At 40.4% G+C, this 17,770-nt stretch overlaps 1 protein-coding gene across 2 annotated transcripts in view; it reads left to right on the top strand.

Moving 5' to 3' along the window:
• brip1 (BRCA1 interacting helicase 1) overlaps window positions 1-17,770 on the top strand; it is a 200,265-nt gene that overhangs the window by 168,343 nt on the left and 14,152 nt on the right. Inside the window, exons 18-20 of one of the 2 annotated variants that reach the window (XM_068008500.1) lie at window positions 599-681; window positions 11,706-12,062; window positions 14,171-14,701. In XM_068008500.1, the coding sequence (XP_067864601.1) occupies window positions 599-681; window positions 11,706-12,062; window positions 14,171-14,701 (971 nt within the window). Of the gene's footprint in view, window positions 1-598; window positions 682-11,705; window positions 12,063-13,729; window positions 14,702-17,770 lie in introns of both variants that reach the window. The other variant, XM_068008498.1, reaches the window with a different exon arrangement.

The raw sequence follows: 17,770 nt of genomic DNA on the forward strand, positions 1-17,770 counted from the left end.
TATACAACCCTCCCTTTCCCCACCACCTAGGAGAAGCCCTCTATCAAAAATTCCTCTTTGCCCACCCATGGTTGATCAGATAAGCCCTAATTGCATTAATTATTTTCCAGGATGATCTATTCTTGGCTTCCATATGTGATTATCCCCTTTTCTACAAGAATATCCATCACCTTGTTTAAGGACAGTAAAGATAGCAGTCTGCGCTACCTCCTCTAGAACCCTGTTCTACAGGTCAGTGCCCCCTGGGAAAAATAAAACCTCCGGACGTCCAACCTCACTCCCTGCTTCTTCAGTTTCTATGGGTGGCCCCTAGTTCTACCCATCCCTAGCATCCCAAACACACCATCTACTTTTGTTGTCCTTGCCTTTAACAATTTAACTAAGTCTTCACCTTACTAAAGGAAGAGCATAACTTTCATTGCAAATGGTGCAACTTCTGTGGCGCTCCAGTTGAAGTGTTCTTTATCATACTCGGCATCAGAAATGTAAAGAAAATCGGTGTCTATTTTAAAAACTAAAAGTATTATTTAGTTTTGAGAGGGATATTTTTGTTAGAAAATAATTGATAGCAGAATGTAATTAATTTACTCACTTATAGGTGCATTCGACACAAGAATGACTGGGGCGCATTGATCCTGGTTGATGATCGATTTAGAAGTAATACCAAGAAGTACATAGCTGGTAAGATACTATTGTCATGTATTCTTTTTAATATTTTTGTTTGTAACCGATTAAAATTTGGTGAGCTCTGGTTTTCTTTAGGAACTATTCAGTTAGTTGAGGAGGATGGTTATTGTTTGGTATACTTTATAGTAAATGGTCAAAATATTATTTTAATATTACACATTTGGGAGGGGTTAAACAAAAGGCTGCTATTTTGTGAAAAGGTGAAAATTATGAATTACTTCTTACAATGCCATATTCTGTTTTTTTTAAGCTATTTATATAGCCTCTTCTAGTGATAGCTCCACACCATGAATCATCCATGGCTGAGAGGGCGGATGAGCACTTTGCTCTCAGGTTACTGCCAATACCATAATGAAACCAACAGTTAGGAGGAGAATGAGTTCCCCCAAGTTCTCCTTTTCTCCCCACAGGGAATTGTCCGGTCTCTACATCACTGTAATACAGAGAAATGATATTGGGACAAAGCATCAAGATAATGAAACAGTTTGGGTGGAGATAAGGAATAATAAGGGAAAAAAAACATTAGTGGGCGTAGTATATAGGCCTCCTAATAGTTGCAACTCTGCTGGAAGAAGTATTAATCAGGAGATAGTCGGGGCATGTAATAAGGGAACAGCCATAATTATGGGGGATTTTAATTATCATATTAACTGGACAAATCAAATTGGGCAGAGCAGCCTTGAGGACGAGTTCATTGAGTGCATCAGGGATGGATTTCTTGAGCAGTATGTAACTGATCCTACAAGGGGGCAGGCAACCTTGGACCTGGTCCTGTGTAATGAGTCAGGATTAATTAATAATGTCCTAGTTAAGGATCCCCTTGGAACGAGCGACCACAACATGGTTGAATTCCATATCCAATTAGAGGGTGAGAAGGTTGATTCTCAAACAAGCGTACTGAGCTTGAATAAAGGAGACTATGATGGTATGAGAGCGGAATTGATTAAAGTGGACTGGGAAAATAGATTAAAGGGTAAGACGGTACATGAGCAGTGGTGTTCATTTAGGGAGTTATTTTACAACTTTCAAAATAAATATATTCCACTGAGGAAAAAAGGGTGTAAAAGAAATGACAGCCACCCGTGGCTAAGTAAAGAAATCAAGGATAGTATCCGACTAAAAACAAGGACATATAAGGTAGCCAAACTTAGTGGGAGGATAGAAGATTGGGAATTCTTCAAAAGACAGCAAAAAGTAACTAAAGGATTGATTAAGAAAGGGAAGTTAGATTATGAAAAGAAATTAGCAAAAAATATAAAAACAGATAGCAAGAGTTTCTATAGTTATATAAAAAGAAAAAGGGTGGCTAAGGCAAACATAGGTCCCTTAGAGGATGAGACCGGGAAATTAATGGTGGGAAACATGGAGATGGCAAAAATGCTGAACAAATATTTTGTTTCAGTCTTTACAGTAGAGGACACTAAGAATATCCCAACACTGGACAAACAGGGGACTCTCGGGGGGGAGGAGCTAAATACGATTAAAATCACTCAGGAGATGGTACTCAGTAAAATAATGGGACTCAAGGCGGATAAATCCCCTGGACCTGATGGCTTCCATCCTAGGGTCTTGAGGGAAGTGGCAGTAGGGATTGTGGATGCTTTGGTGATAGTTTTCCAAAATTCCCTGGACTCAGGAGAGGTCCCGGCAGATTGGAAAACTGCTAATGTAACACCGTTATTTAAAAAGGGTAGTAGGCAGAAGGCTGGAAATTATAGGCCAGTTAGCTTAACATCTGTGGTGGGTAAAATTTTGGAGTCTATTATTAAGGAGACAGTAACGGAACATTTAGATAAGCATAATTTAATAGGACAAAGTCAGCATGGCTTTATGAAGGGGAAGTCATGTCTGACAAATTTGCTTGAGTTCTTCGAGGATATAACGTATAGGGTGGATAAAGGGGAACCAGTGGACGTAGTGTATTTAGACTTCCAGAAGGCATTCGACAAGGTGCCACATAAAAGATTATTACTTAAGATAAAAAATCACGGGATTGGGGGTAATATTCTGGCATGGGTGGAGGATTGGTTATCAAACAGGAAGCAGAGAGTTGGGATAAATGGTTCATTTTCGGACTGGCAACCAGTAACCAGTGGTGTTCCACAGGGGTCGGTGCTGGGTCCCCAACTCTTTACAATCTATATTAACGATTTGGAGGAGGGGACCGAGTGCAACATATCAAAATTTGCAGATGATACAAAGATGGGAGGGAAAGTAGAGAGTGAGGAGGACATAAAAAACCTGCAAGGGGATATAGACAGGCTGGGTGAGTGGGCGGAGATTTGGCAGATGCAATATAATATTGGAAAATGTGAGGTTATGCACTTTGGCAGGAAAAATCAGAGAGCAAGTTATTTTCTTAATGGCGAGAGACTGGAAAGTACTGCAGTACAAAGGGATCTGGGGGTCCTAGTGCAAGAAAATCAAAAAGTTGGTATGCAGGTGCAGCAGGTGATCAAGAAAGCCAACGGAATGTTGGCTTTTATTGCTAGGGGGATAGAATATAAAAACAAGGAGGTATTGCTGCAGTTATATAAGGTATTGGTGAGACCGCACCTGGAATACTGCATACAGTTTTGGTCTCCATACTTAAGAAAAGACATACTTGCTCTCGAGGCAGTACAAAGAAGGTTCACTCGGTTAATCCCGGGGATGAGGGGGCGGACATATGAGGAGAGGTTGAGTAGATTGGGACTCTACTCATTGGAGTTCAGAAGAATGAGAGGCGATCTTATTGAAACATATAAGATTGTGAAGGGTCTTGATCGGGTGGATGCAGTAAGGATGTTCCCAAAGATGGGTGAAACTAGAACTAGGGGGCATAATCTTAGAATAAGGGGCTGCTCTTTCAAAACTGAGATGAGGAGAAACTTCTTCACTCAGAGGGTGGTAGGTCTGTGGAATTTGCTGCCCCAGGAAGCTGTGGAAGCTACATCATTAGATAAATTTAAAACAGAAATAGACAGTTTCCTAGAAGTAAAGGGAATTAGGGGTTATGGGGAGCGGGCAGGAAATTGGACATGAAGCTGAGTTTGGATCGGTCAATGCCCTGTGGGTGGCGGAGAGGGCCCAGGGGCTATGTGGCCGGGTCCTGCTCCGACTTCTTGTGTTCTTTAGATTTGTGGTTGGGATCAGATCAGCCATGATGTTATTGAATGGCGGAGCAGGCTCGAGGGGCCGATTGGCCTACTCCTGCTCCAATTTCTTATGTTCTTATGTTCTTATAACTTCTCCATGGTAGCTGATTTTTAATATCTGAACTTGATCAGAGATCTTGGCCTCGAATTTGTGTCTCACACTCTGTGATGCAATGCATTAGAGCAGTGCTCTGCACCACTTCATACTGCTCCATCAAATGAACAAAAAAAAAAATACAGATGGTGCAATTCATTGGCATGCCAATTTTCTGCAGTATACAGTGTTGGAGTGCAGGTTCAAACCCACAAATCCATATTTGCTAAATTTTCAGCCTCACTGTTACGATGACAAGGAGGCTGCTGGGAAGATAGTGGTGTGACTGACTCAGATTCCAGTTGCTTTCAGGTTTGTCGTTCTTTGCTTAGAAATATTTTGAATCAGCCTGGTGCCTTATCAGATGTTTCGGTCTGCGATCAGATTCGTGTACATGGGTTTTCAAGGCAGAAACCAGAATCCTGTCACTCCATCATATTTGTGTATTAACTCATGTAATCAGGCCTCTGCATTTCTACATGATCATCATTTAAAAAGTGACTCCAGTCTTAAAGATACATTTCTGTGATAGCCTTTTATGGTCAATGTTGGATATTTCTAGAAAGTAAAAAAAAATATTCTCTGCACTGAGCTGCTAATTTTGGCTGGACTCTCAGGAAGGAATAAAAATTGGAGGGCTTAATTAACCCACACTGCTCTTGTGTACTTCCATAGCAACCACTTACAGAAATTTATAAGCATGGGCAAGGAGGAAGTTGATTGCTGTCTTCTTGGTCTGAAGAGTTGTGTGGGTTGGGAGAATCTAAAAAAGGGGGAGAAAAATATTTATTTAAATTGGACAAATAAAAAGCTGGAATGTCATTCCGCATTTGAATTGCTGAAAATTTGCTCTGCGACATTGCCTGAATATTATGAATGTCAAATTGCTGCCCTGTTGTCACTGGATGGTGCTATAGCTCTGTTTTGGCATTCTGATTTTGAAAATAATGTGAAACAGCTGCTTGAGATATGACTCGACCCTAAAAATGTTATTTGCTTTGGATTCTTAAGTAATGCTGCTGTTACTTGCCAATGCCCCGGAATTTAACTGAAAACACAAAGTTATGTAACATGTATTATACTGAGATTGTGGCACATTAACTTTTTTTTCTGCTGAATAAACAGGAGCACCTTATGATTGACGCAGCAAATGCAGCGACCTAACGCTTTAAGGGTTAAGGAAAAATAGCTAACTCCTAGTGTACCCATGAGTGTCTGACTTGTAAAATTTTATAGAGCACAAGAGCACCTGTAAATTTTTAGAGGGTACATTCGAGTGAAATGTTTTGACTTAGAATTCGATACATTTGAAACACGGATAATGGGAATTCCTCCAAATGCAAAGGGGGAGCTAGGAGGTTCTGCAATTTTACAAAAGGTTTCTTACCCCCTCACTTTTCCTGCATTTTATTTTCTCCCCTTTTTAAAATCTCCTTGAACCATGCACATTTCCTAAGCTGCTTCCAATGTGCTTCTGAGTCAGTCAGTAAGAGGTGGCCTCCTACTTGCCCTCCACTCCCGCCTTGTGAGAAAATGTAAAAGTAAATCTCTTTTCACTGTTCCAACAATATGCTTTGGCTTCAACTTCAAAAGAGCACCCCTTAATACACAAGTGTGTTGTTTTCAATTCCTGTACCAGATATCCTTAAGGGCTCTCTGAGTCAACTGCCAATTAGTGCTGAATAATGGGCACTTTTATGCTGCGGATTCATGCATTAAGAACTGGATCGACACTGCCCCGGTTCAATTCAGTTATGACCTTTCAAGGGAGATTTCATCCCATTAGTATAGGCTGAACTCCCAACCAAAGGTGAAAGGGCAGTGTGCAAACCCACTGTGCCAACCAGCCTTTGGTTGAATGGTTTGAAGGGTTCCATTAGCACCCAGGACTGGGAAAGGAAAAATTGGCTAGCGTTCCTGCTCCTGACCACTATCCATCGACTCCTGAGGGAAGTGCGCATATGACTGAAAGTGCATGTGTTGATCTCTGGTAAAAAGGGGATGGGTCTCGGCTGTGACACTCCATTTGGTTAAATAGCCTTCCAACGCCCATTGACGAGGCTCATGCATGAATAGTAGCCACTTGGGTGAGGAACTAGAGGGCAAACAGTAGCAATGGAATTGTACCCTAGTAAGGAGTCAACATCTTAAGGAGGGAAAGGAAGAAAATTGGTGAGAAATGAGTGGGGTAAATTAAATGTGCAGAAATAAAGCATCGGTTGACAAAAAACAAACGATAGTACACCGTAAAAAAACCAAACAGATGTGGCAAATAATTGCTCCATGATTGTAAATCTGTGCAAAAGAAAATAATAGTGCCCGATAAATAAATGGTACTATTTTGAGGGTGCAAGAACAGAGGGACCTGGGGGTGCATATTCACAAATCTTTGAAGATGGCAGGGCAAGTTGATAGGGTGGTGAAGAAAATGTATTGTAAACAATTTTACAACACCAAGTTATAGTCCAGCAATTTTATTTTAAATTCACAAGCTTTCGGAGGCTTCCTCCTTCCTCAGGTAAATGTTCAGGAGCTCCTGAACATTTACCTGAGGAAGGAGGAAGCCTCCGAAAGCTTGTGAATTTAAAATAAAATTGCTGGACTATAACTTGGTGTTGTAAAATTGTTTACAATTGTCAACCCCAGTCCATCACCGGCATCTCCACATCAAGAAAATGTATGGGATACTTGGCTTTGTAAATAGGGGCATTGATTACAAAAACAAGGAAATCATGGTAACCCTTTACAGATCACTGGTTAGGCCTCAGCTGAAGTATTGTGCACAATTCTGGGCCCCACATTTAAGGAGGGATGTCAAGGCCTTATACAGGGTACAGAGGAGGTATATCGGGATGATACCAGGGACGTGGGACTTCAGTTATGTGGAGAGATCGGAGAAGCTTAGATTGTTCTCCTTTAGAGCAGAGAAGGTTAAGGGGAGACCTAATGGAGGTATTCAAAATTATGAGGGGTTTTGATAGAGCAAGTAGGGAGAAACTGTTTCCTGTGGTAAGTGGGTCGGTAGCCAGAAGTCATAGATTTAAAATAATTGGCAAAAGAACTAGCGGGGAAATTAAGGGGAATGTTTTCATACAGCGGGTTGTTAAGACCTGGAACACACTACCTGAAGGTGGTAGAGGCAGATTCCATAGGAACTTTCAAACAGCAATTAGACATTTACTTGAAGAGAACTAATTTGCAGGGTTATGGGGAAAAAAGCTGGGGTGTGGGACTAAATTGCACAGGCACGACTAACTGAATGGCCTCCTTCTATGCTGTAAGATTCTATGATTGCGGAGCTCAGTGAACAATCTGGACAGTGAATCCTCCTACCTGTCTTCCTGCCTGCTCTGGTTCTTGCTGTCAGAGATGTGGTCTGGTGGTGGCAAGACTTCCTTAATGGAACAGTACAGGTCAAAGTGACTGACTCCCGAGATGCCAGTGCATTGCTGATTGCTGATGGCCACATTAGGTCCTTTTGCTTCAGGTGGCAAATCTCAGTCACAGCTTTCCAGAGGAGCCTGAACCTCCTCATGCACTGCACCTCAATCATTGCCAGATAACTGACTCTGTTCTCTCCTCCTTTAAGTCGCTTCATAAAACCTACCTCTTTGACCAAGCTTTTGGTCAGCTGTCCTAAGATCTCCTTACGTGGCTTGGTGTCAAATTTTGTTTGATAATCGCTCCTGTGAAGCGCCTTGGGACATTTATTACATTAAAGGCGCTATATAATTGCAAGTTGTTGTTGTGGTAGACCTACTATCTGCTGTGAGTTGTGCACCTCCTGTGTCCTTTGAGCTCCCAAGCTGACCTCTCTTCCTCCCATTCCACTGTGCTCCCATGCTGATCTGTTGATATATCCATCAATATCTGCTGCACCTATGCTATTGGGCAGGAAATTATTTTATGTTAATTTCCTTCACTGCTGTGGCAGTTTTTGAAAATGTTAACTTCCGCCCATTCCACTGTATCCCAGGCTGTTAAAAGAAGCAAGGGAGGAAATAGTGGAGGCTCTGACCATCATTTTCCAATCCTTCCTAGAAACAGGCGTGGTGCCGGAGGATTGGAGGACTGCTAACATTGTACCATTTTTTAAAAAGGGAGAGAGGGATAGACCGAATAATTACAGGCCAGTCAGTCTAACCTCGGTGGTGGACAAATTATTGGAATCACATCTGAGGGATAGGATAAACCGTCACTTAGAAAGGCACGGAATAATCAAGGACATCAGCATGGATTTGTTACTGGAAGGTCGCGTCTGACTAACTTGATTGAATTTTTTGAGGAGGTAACGAGGAGGGTCGATCAGGGTAGTGCGTTGATGTAGTCTACATGGATTTTAGCAAGGCTTTAGACAAGCTTCCAAATAGCAGACTGGTTAAAAAAGTACAAGCCCATGGGATCCAAGGGAATGTGGCAAGTTGGATCCAAAATTGGCTCAGTGGCAGGAAGCAAAGGGTAATGGTCTATGGGTGTTTTTGTGACTGGAAGGCTGTTTCCAGTGGGGTTCTGCAGGGCTCAGTACTAGGTCCCTTGCTTTTTGTGGTATATATTAATGACTTGGACTTAAATGTCGGGGACATGATTAAGAAGTTTGCAGAGGATAGAAAAATTGGCCGTGTGGTAGATAGTGAGTAGGAAAGCTGTAGACTGCAAGTAGATAAGGTGGTTAAGAAGGCGTACGGGATGCTTTCCTTTATTAGCCGAGGCATGGAATATAAGTGCAGGGAGGTTATGTTGAAACTGTATGAAACACTAGTTAGGCCACAGCTTGAGTACCGCGTACAGTTCTGGTCACCAAATTTCAGGAAGGATAAAATTGCACTAGAGAGGGTACAGAGGAGATTTACGAGGATGTTGCCAGGACTGGAGAATTTTAGCTATGAGGAAAGATTGGATAAGCTGGGGTTGTTTTCTTTGGAACAGAGGAGGCTGAGGGGTGATTTAATTGAGGTGTACAAAATTATGAGGGGCCTAGATAGAGTGGATAGGAAGGACCTATTTCCCTTAGCAGAGAGGTCAATAACCAGAGGGTATAGATTTAAAGTGATTGGTAAAAGGCTTAAAGGGGAGCTGAGGAGAAAGTTTTTCACCCAGAGGGTGGTGGGGGTCTGGAACTCACTGTCTGAAAGGGTGGTAGAGGCAGAAACCCTCATCACATTTTTAAAAATAGGCTACAGACCAAGAGCTGAAAAGTGGGATTAGGCTGGGTGGCTCATTTTTGGCCAGCACGGACATGTTGGGGCAAATGGCCTCCTTCTGTGCCATAAATTTTCTATGATTCTATGATTAATCTTTGTTAAGTTCAGTAATGAAATAAAATGCTCACTTTTCAATGCGGCTACCTAGCTGTGGAATGCTGCATGGGTTCAACATTAATGACCTTTAAGAAGGCTTTAGCTTGTTACTAGAGTCCATTTCTCACTTTTGACTAACCTTTTTTTCAAAACTCCTTTTTGAGAGGGTAGGAATGCTCAGAGCAGGGCTAAAAGCAGACAAATATTCCATGACACTTTGGGGGTAATTTTAACCCCAAAGAATGGGTGGGTTTGGGGCGGGTGGGAGGTAAAAATTACAGTTTTTTGAAGTGGAACCGCAACCCAGCTCCAACGTGCCCACTTCCGAGTTAACCCAGGCACGTTTGGTTGCGTGTGCGCAATGGATAGCCGGAAGTCCCATCCCTACTTAATGACCGTGGGCAGGTTGTTAAAGGGGCAATGTACCTCTTGCGAAAGTTGAGGCACTTAATTTTTTATTTTTTATAAATGTGAAACGAATTTAACCTTACTTGCACAGGCCTCCCATCGCTTCTGATTCGCGTCAGGTGAAAGCAGGCAAGAAGGGTCATATCCATGAGGTGAGTGCCTTTTTTGCACTGCTTGTGGACCAGGAGGAGCAGGAGTTCTTTATCCAGACCCAACAAGCTCACCTGGCGCAATCAGAACCATGCGATCGGCCGACCCCCCCCCCCCCCCCCCCCCCCCCCCCCGCCTCCAACATGGTAGACCCCACCGACTCTTCACCCGACCTCGCCTCCCGACCTGCGACCAACCTCCAATCTCCAATCTCATCTCCTGAACGGCAACCGATCTCCGATCCCACCTCTCCCGAACTGCGACCTCTGACTCTTCTGAAGATTTAGCAATAGGTTTGACTGTGAGGATTTGTATTTACTATAGGATGGATCTATTATATAGGAAGGTGGAGGGAGGAGCCCTGCCATTTGATAGCGGCTCTGGAGAGAGCTAGGCAAATCTTCGTCGGCTGTCAAGATGGCTTATAGTTATTGCTGTTCATCTGCCTTCGATCTCCTCCTGGCATCAGACCCCTCCTCCCCCCCCCCCCCCCCCATCCCAATGTGCTCCATTGCCCACAATCCCTTCCTCCCTCTTCTCCGATCCCAGGCATTCCCAGCCGACAACCCGCCAGCCTGTCAATCAGGCTGGCTGCCGGGCACGAAACCCGGAAATAAAATTTATTGACCTCAATTAGGTTGCAGACTTTACTTCCGGGTTTGGCATCCGGTTATCTCCCCCACCTCGCTCCCTTCCCGGCTCCATGTAAAAATCATGCCCTTTGTTTCAACAATCCACCACCTTTCTCGTCTATTATTTTTGCGAAGTTTAGCCAATGACGATAGACCTCAAGCACTGGTGCATTAATCATGTTCAGAGATCATAAAGACCACCCTGAAAGGATAACTTATGCTAATTTGACTCAACCAATACTGTAACTTTATTCTTCTTGGTCATTTTCACTGCTCACATGGTTGAAAATATATTTATTGGAGCCCCTCCAATCACAGACAGCATTTCACTGAGTAGATACAAGTGTTGCAGTTTCAACTGTTGAACCTGGAAAGTAATTTATATGAAAAAATCCATTGGAATAATAGTTGGCTTATAGTGCGTTATAATCTCTACATGGAGATTATCCATGCATGGATGGGCTGTTTAAATTAAATGCTGAGCAGCGACAAGGTGACTTTACATGTGGACTTGTGACAAAACGACAAAGAGGAGAAAAAAATAACTAGCACAATAGAAAAAAAATCTTTTTAAATGATTTCTTGTATTTTAACAAAACTAAATAAACACAATTCATTTGTATACAAGAACAAATATATAAAATACAAAATGGACAACATTCATTATTTTTAAAACTGTATCAATGGACGTGAGTTACCAATCAAAATGTTAAATGCTGGGAAATTGCTGACTGTGTCCTGTTTCTATGTGAGTAAACATAGAAAATTTAAGGGTTTAAAAAAAAGGATTTTGCAATTATCTTGGGTTTGTATGAATGGTTGAAAGCCCATATAATTAATTAAGCATTTTACAGCTTTGGATGCTGCAATAGTTGCAGTAATGGCGGGATTTGCAATGGAGTGGATAAAGAATGGTATTGAAAGTAAATACAATTTTTTTGATAAACCTGATGGAAATTATTCTTTGCAAATTATTACGGGGAACAAGAAACATTTAAAAAAAATTGTACTAATTTACTTAAACCTTTGTTAGGATTTTAAAATAAATTTCAGTAACATGCTAACATTGAAAAAGAAAGAAATGCCCTTTCATTGATTGGGCGTGTGTTTTCTTTTGGTTAAAATTGGGTTGTTTTGCACAAACTTCTGTTTACACTTCACTTTTCTGATTTACATTAAGAATGACGTCACATAAAATCCATAAACCAATTTCTAGAATAACTGTCCTCTGTTTGAGATGCTATTTTGCTCATTCTTTTTTATTTTGCATTCATTGTTAAAACTTTTTTTTAAATTATAGGTTTGTCAAAGTGGGTCCGTCGACAGGTCCAACACCATCCAAACTTCGACTGCGCATTGGATTCATTGTGCATGTTTTCCAATGCTCACCAGAAGGGTGTTGACCATTTACCCAAGAACCTTAATACAATACTTGCTATAACGTCAGGATGTTCTAATGAAGGTTTGGCAATACCTGCTCAAGTTGAGAACAAGGATTATCAGGCACAGATTGTCAGCACACAAGGATTGTTGGAAAAAGGTATTCCGAAGTGCACCTTACCTAATGATAACTCAGCAAACCAGAAGACTAGTCCTAGTGCCATTCTTACACCTCCCTACTGTGATACCAGTAAAACGAGCACCACAGGAATACCTGGTTAGTATTAATAAAGCATCATTCATTTCAACAGGCAACATAATGGATTAGTATGACCTATAAAGTATAAAGATTTTTAATATTAGGGCAAGGGTCTCGTATGTATTTTAGGTGAGGAATAACAGTGGAATTTTTCCCTTCACTTCGAGCCAAAGTACTGTCTACCTTTTGCCAATTAGATATAACTCAGTAGAGATAAAAATGTTTCTCTACTGCTCTAACAAAGTGCCTCAATTCCTAACTTCAGAGAAGAGCCCCTTCATCACCAATTTGAGATTTTTGGTGATCTGCCCCACTGAATGAGATTGTTGAAGTTTTGATAAGTGACATTGAACTTGAATTAATTTGAGCCTGTGAAACTAATTTAGTGTTAAGCAGTAGAAGACGAGACCTGTTTTTGTCTCTCTCGAATCAATCTAACAGTCATGGAATGGTATTGATTGTAGGCTGAAGAAACCTATGTCCCACATCACCTCATGCTGCCCACTGGAGGACTTTGCATGACAGTGAGTGGACTGCAAGGGCCAAGTTGTGGTAAATTATTTTCTAATTGATTTAAGACAATTATGCACTGAATTATGTAAAATTACAGCATGAACCCCAACAAGCTCAATCAACTTTTTAAAAAAAATTTAGAAACTCCTTTCCCACACCAACCGCTCCATGTCCTTATTACAACCACCGTCCACCAAGGCGAGACATTATAAGTGGTGCGCTGTTTTACGCCAACCGACAGCGTTGCTCTCCAACCAGTTAACAGTGGTTGTGATTCTTGTGGTGGGGTTGGTTCTGTCGGGTTTCTTCCGCTTTCTCCATCCACCCCAACCCCCCCCCCCAAAATGTGGAATATTCAGCCACTCGCTAAGTGCTTCACATAGTGATCTGGCTGACTGTTTTGGATTTGAATAGTCAAAATTTTGGTACAGAAGGAAGCTATTCAGTCCATCTTGCCTGCGCCAGTGCTAGCTTTCCCAGCCGACCTATTTATTCTAATACCACTTCTTGCTCTTTTCCCCTTCCTTTTATGTTTTTTCTTTGTTTATTTAATTCCTCAATCAATGTCATGATTGACTGGGTTTCAATACTTATGGTAATACATTCCATAATTTAATAACCCTTTTTGTAATGGGAATAGTCTTTCTAACCTTCTCCTTTATGCTTCATGTACTAATCTGGAGTTTACCCCTCCCCCTTTATTAGCGATTCACCAACCGGTGGAAATAATCTTTCATTATTTACATTTTCGAACCTTGAATTCTATTAGTGTTCTTATCCTTTGTTCCACCAAATACAGTTCAAAGTCTCTCCATGACCATCATCCTCTCATCCTTGGTAACATCTAAGTGTACCCAGTTATTCTTTTGCCGTGGCTCTAATATATCCTTTCCAAAGTGTGGTGCCCAAAATCTCTCTCATTACTTTACAACAATGGCTCTATTTGAGAGCTTAGTGCTGCACTGCTGATTAGTAGGATTCTTTGAGCTTGTTTAATGTGATCCTTCACAACAATCATGATTTGAATGTGTGATCGATGCCTGAGCACTCAAAACAAAAATTTCGATCAAGTTTTTATTTTATTTTTTGCAGGAGATTTTAGATAGTTGGGAAAAGCTAATTTTGCTGCATTGGCATTTTATGACTTTTGATAATTATTGCTTGGCTTACAGATAACCAGGAAGCTAATTCTGCTACAACCATAATTACCAAGACTCCACTCTTCAGAAATGCCAGTATCAAAGTGAAAAATGTAAACAATGGTGACACAAAAAATGCATCAGGATCTATCATGCAATATTTCAAAAAAAGGCCCCTGACTTCAATGCCTACGCGAGCACCATCAATACAATCGCATTTTCCAACTATTCAGTTGACGCAAGATGATCATTATAACAACATGCTGTGTGACTCTGTTAGTCAAAGACAGCAAAAAACGGAAATAACTTTATTTCCGTTTGAGGCCATATTACAGAAAGATACTTCTACATCAATAAACATCACAGAGAATGTAAAATGTGAATTACAGGAAAATAAGGAAAAGCAAACTGCTTATGACAGTACAGGAAATTCTTATAACAGCTCCATGGTTGTATCACCCTCCTCTGTTGTAGGGTCGTTATGTGGGGATGAGGCAGAGGTGATGGGAATAGCACCCTCGGTTGGCACTGATATGCAGCAGCCTGCGGAGGAAGATCATGATGATGAGAAGGATGAGACATGGTGTTTCACCCCTGAGCTTTTTGATGAGGATCCAGAGGAAGAATGTTTAGAAACAGCAGGGGCGGATAGTTCAGCAAATGCTGTCAAAGCTGATGACTGCAGTTGTGCTGCTGCACCTGAGAACATAGGAACTGAATGTGTGGAAATGTTTCAGAGTACAAATGGAGAATCCAGCTACTTTGACAGGCTGACAAAACCCAATGAAAACAATATAACGCACTCAGTTTTTGATGGGGAGGAAGATAATTTCACCAGTCTGTGTTCTAACTTGGAAGTGAAAGGCGAATATGTACCTAAATTAGCTGCACTGATAGGTGGTGAGGAGGATGCCAGTGTAAGATATCAGCACGTTGATGAGCTGCCAAAAACTGACAAAGTAGCAAAGAGCAGAAATCATAGGCTGTCCAGATCTAGAAATAAAGGTACAAGTTTAATAACTGAGAATGTATTTACGCAGCACCTAGGCTTCACTGAAGACAATAACTAATATGAAAGCAATATATATCCTATTCTGTCATGTTGGCTCATTCTGATTTAAGAATACGTGTTTATCAATGGAGCCAAGCTATTTAATATAATCTCCTATTCTGTCGTTTTTTTTAATGTTTTGCTTAAGATGAGGAAAGTTCATGTTGGGGGAATAGAACATCATCTCACCCTGTACAGCATCAGGTCAGGTATAGTATGGGAAGATGCCTCCACTCAGTCCCAGCAATACGCCTCAGTCCACAACCTTTGAAGAGTATTTCCTACTGCACCAGTGTTTTCAATTTCCCATTTCCTACATAATATGGACCCCTCTCTATGAGATTGCCAATTAATCTCAAATTAGGAGTGATTTTGTGCTATGGGCCAATGCAAGCTATAAACTAGATTGAGATTGCCCTAACTCAATTCACATAGCCTGCAAAAGCAACAGACCAAGGATTAGGTAATGACACTGGTAAATCCAAGGTACATAACAGCAATAGATTTAAGTGCCTTTTAAATGGAAATTAATCTTAACAGAATTCCATTGGTTTCTGTTATAATTTTACCACAATGTATTGTTAGTTCACGCAGAAAGGAGGCATCCCAATGTGCTAAAGACATCTGGTGGCAGTTATACAATATTATGTAGTTGCGCAGAGCACATTTACTGAGATTTTGTTAACAAGTCGTTTATCTATGGGAATTTGATCTTCAAACAACCATAGACTAAAATAGGTATCTAAAGATTGATTCATAAATAAGATTAGATCTAAAAAAAAGAATAGCAGGTAGCCATTGTCTTTTACACTACAGTGAATGGAAATAGTTTTGTGCAATGATAATGTTTATTCTTAAACTACATATCAAACAGTCTTCTAAGACAAAAACCATTGGCTGTGAACATTGGGCAGATTTGGGGAAATCAAGTATAGCACTGGCTATGCAGTAATTTTGTAATTAGAACAGTTTTTTAGTTAACTTTTACAGCTGTCATTTTGTGCAATGTTATATGGCACTTTAGAAGAATTACTTTGGCAGAACTGCTGTGACCATAGTCTTTGACATTAATAATCCATTGCTGATCTAGCTGCAGTTCTTGAGGAGCTGAGTGCTTTGTCTTGCAATAAACCCTTTCTGTGTCCGCTACTTCATAAATAGTCCGGTTTTTAAATAATAAAATGTGATGATTGGAAAGCAAAAACCATAGTGAATCCATTCAAAAATAGTATTAACCATTAAATACAATTAACCAGCATTGCACCCCATATCAAGCAATTTGATCCCTTTAGAATCACAGTCTTTAAAGTAAGAGAGTACTACCTGTTTCTCTCTCATCGTATAGTTTTGCAAAAGAATCAGCTGTTAGATATAATTTCTCTTGGTGTATTATATCTTTTTTATTCCTAATAATGAACAAAACTCTGGCTCCACCCAACCTGAATCATAGATCTCCAGGGTACCACAGAGTGATACAAATAATGATTTTTGTTTATTTGAATAAGAGTGATAAAAGAGAGAAGAACATTCATATGGAATATCTTTCTCCTTTATGAGATTGTACCTTCAAAAGTAAGGGTAAGTGCTACATGTATTGTTGAACTGTAGTTTGGAGATCTGGAAAGGCTGCTTTTCACAGTCAAATAACTGTGACTCACTTGTATTAGAGGCTGTAAATTGAATTATGTAACAGTAAAATGATTAAGTTGGTCATTAAAGAAAATTTGTTAAACTTGTCAGAATTTTTAACTACATATGAAAAATATATCATGTTTTTAAAATATTTATGGATTTGAGGCATTGGTTACTATAATAAATAGAAAAACAGGTAAAATATTCTCAGGGATTTCTTGTGATTAAAATTCATATCTGAAATTCATTGTCTAAATGGCCTATGTATTATATTTTTGGCTCAGGCTATCATGAAATATTTTAAAATATAATCTCCGGATGTAGTAGTCATATAGTTAATGTAATGCGAAGAGAATCTCATTTGAGATGGTTACTCTTCATTTTACAACAACAACTTGTTGTATAGTGCCTTTAACGTAGTAAAACGTCCCAAAACACTTAACTACCCATTTGGCAGGATGATTTTTCTCGGTTGACTTCACTGATTTTTGCTGCGTATAACATTTTATGCATCAAAACTGTAGTGATTTGTTTCTTAAGGATAAGGTTCTGCCTCCTTTTTAAATAATTTTTTCTCCCTTTTCTTGTTCTTCTCACACGATCCCACCAAGAAAGTGACTTTTCAACAGCCTGTCCCAGTATCGCTCTGAAACCAACCACCAGGAAGTATAAGAGAGGGTCCTATAAGTGACTCTGACTACAGTTTTTTCTTCCCCTCTGGGGAAACATCTCGCCTGTGCTTGGAGCCTCACCATAGTGGCATAGCTAAGATAATGGATTTAGTGGGAGTCATGGGGCAGAGCTATAACTCAATGCTGCAATACATTGAGGCTCCAATATGCTGTATCATGCAGCTGCTACATAAAGTTTCAACATTTATGAAAAAATGTATTATGCTGTTTATAAATGCTATTATTGGAGACCATAATATCCAGTTTTGCTATAAATTGATTATTTATACTGATCCAAATTTCCCAGCTAATACATTCTATTAGAGTATTGTATTCAGTTGTTGTGCCTTTTACATCTGTTCTGCAGAAAATGTAGGAGTGACTGTACTTGAATGGGATCTCACTGGAGCTCTTTCAGGTTGTTCAAATTGACAACAGTAATCTTACCATATGACCTGAGTGCTCCATCTTCCACGAAGGCAGGGGGAGGGGAGAGGAACAGAGAGAGAAATTTTCCCCAAAACATATACCTCATTGGGCGGGAAAGTGGAGTTGAGGTCGATCAGACATGATCTTAATGAATACTGGAGCAGGCTCAAGGGGCCGTATGACCTACTCCTGCTCCTATTTCTTATGTTTCTTACCAGCCATTTTCAAGAAGCATTGTAGGTAATCAACTGGATAGCGAAGGGTAATATATTTATGCCGAGGGTCGTTCTG

Source organism: Heptranchias perlo, chromosome 28, assembly GCF_035084215.1.
Source record: "Heptranchias perlo isolate sHepPer1 chromosome 28, sHepPer1.hap1, whole genome shotgun sequence".
Classification (NCBI taxonomy): domain Eukaryota; kingdom Metazoa; phylum Chordata; class Chondrichthyes; order Hexanchiformes; family Hexanchidae; genus Heptranchias; species Heptranchias perlo.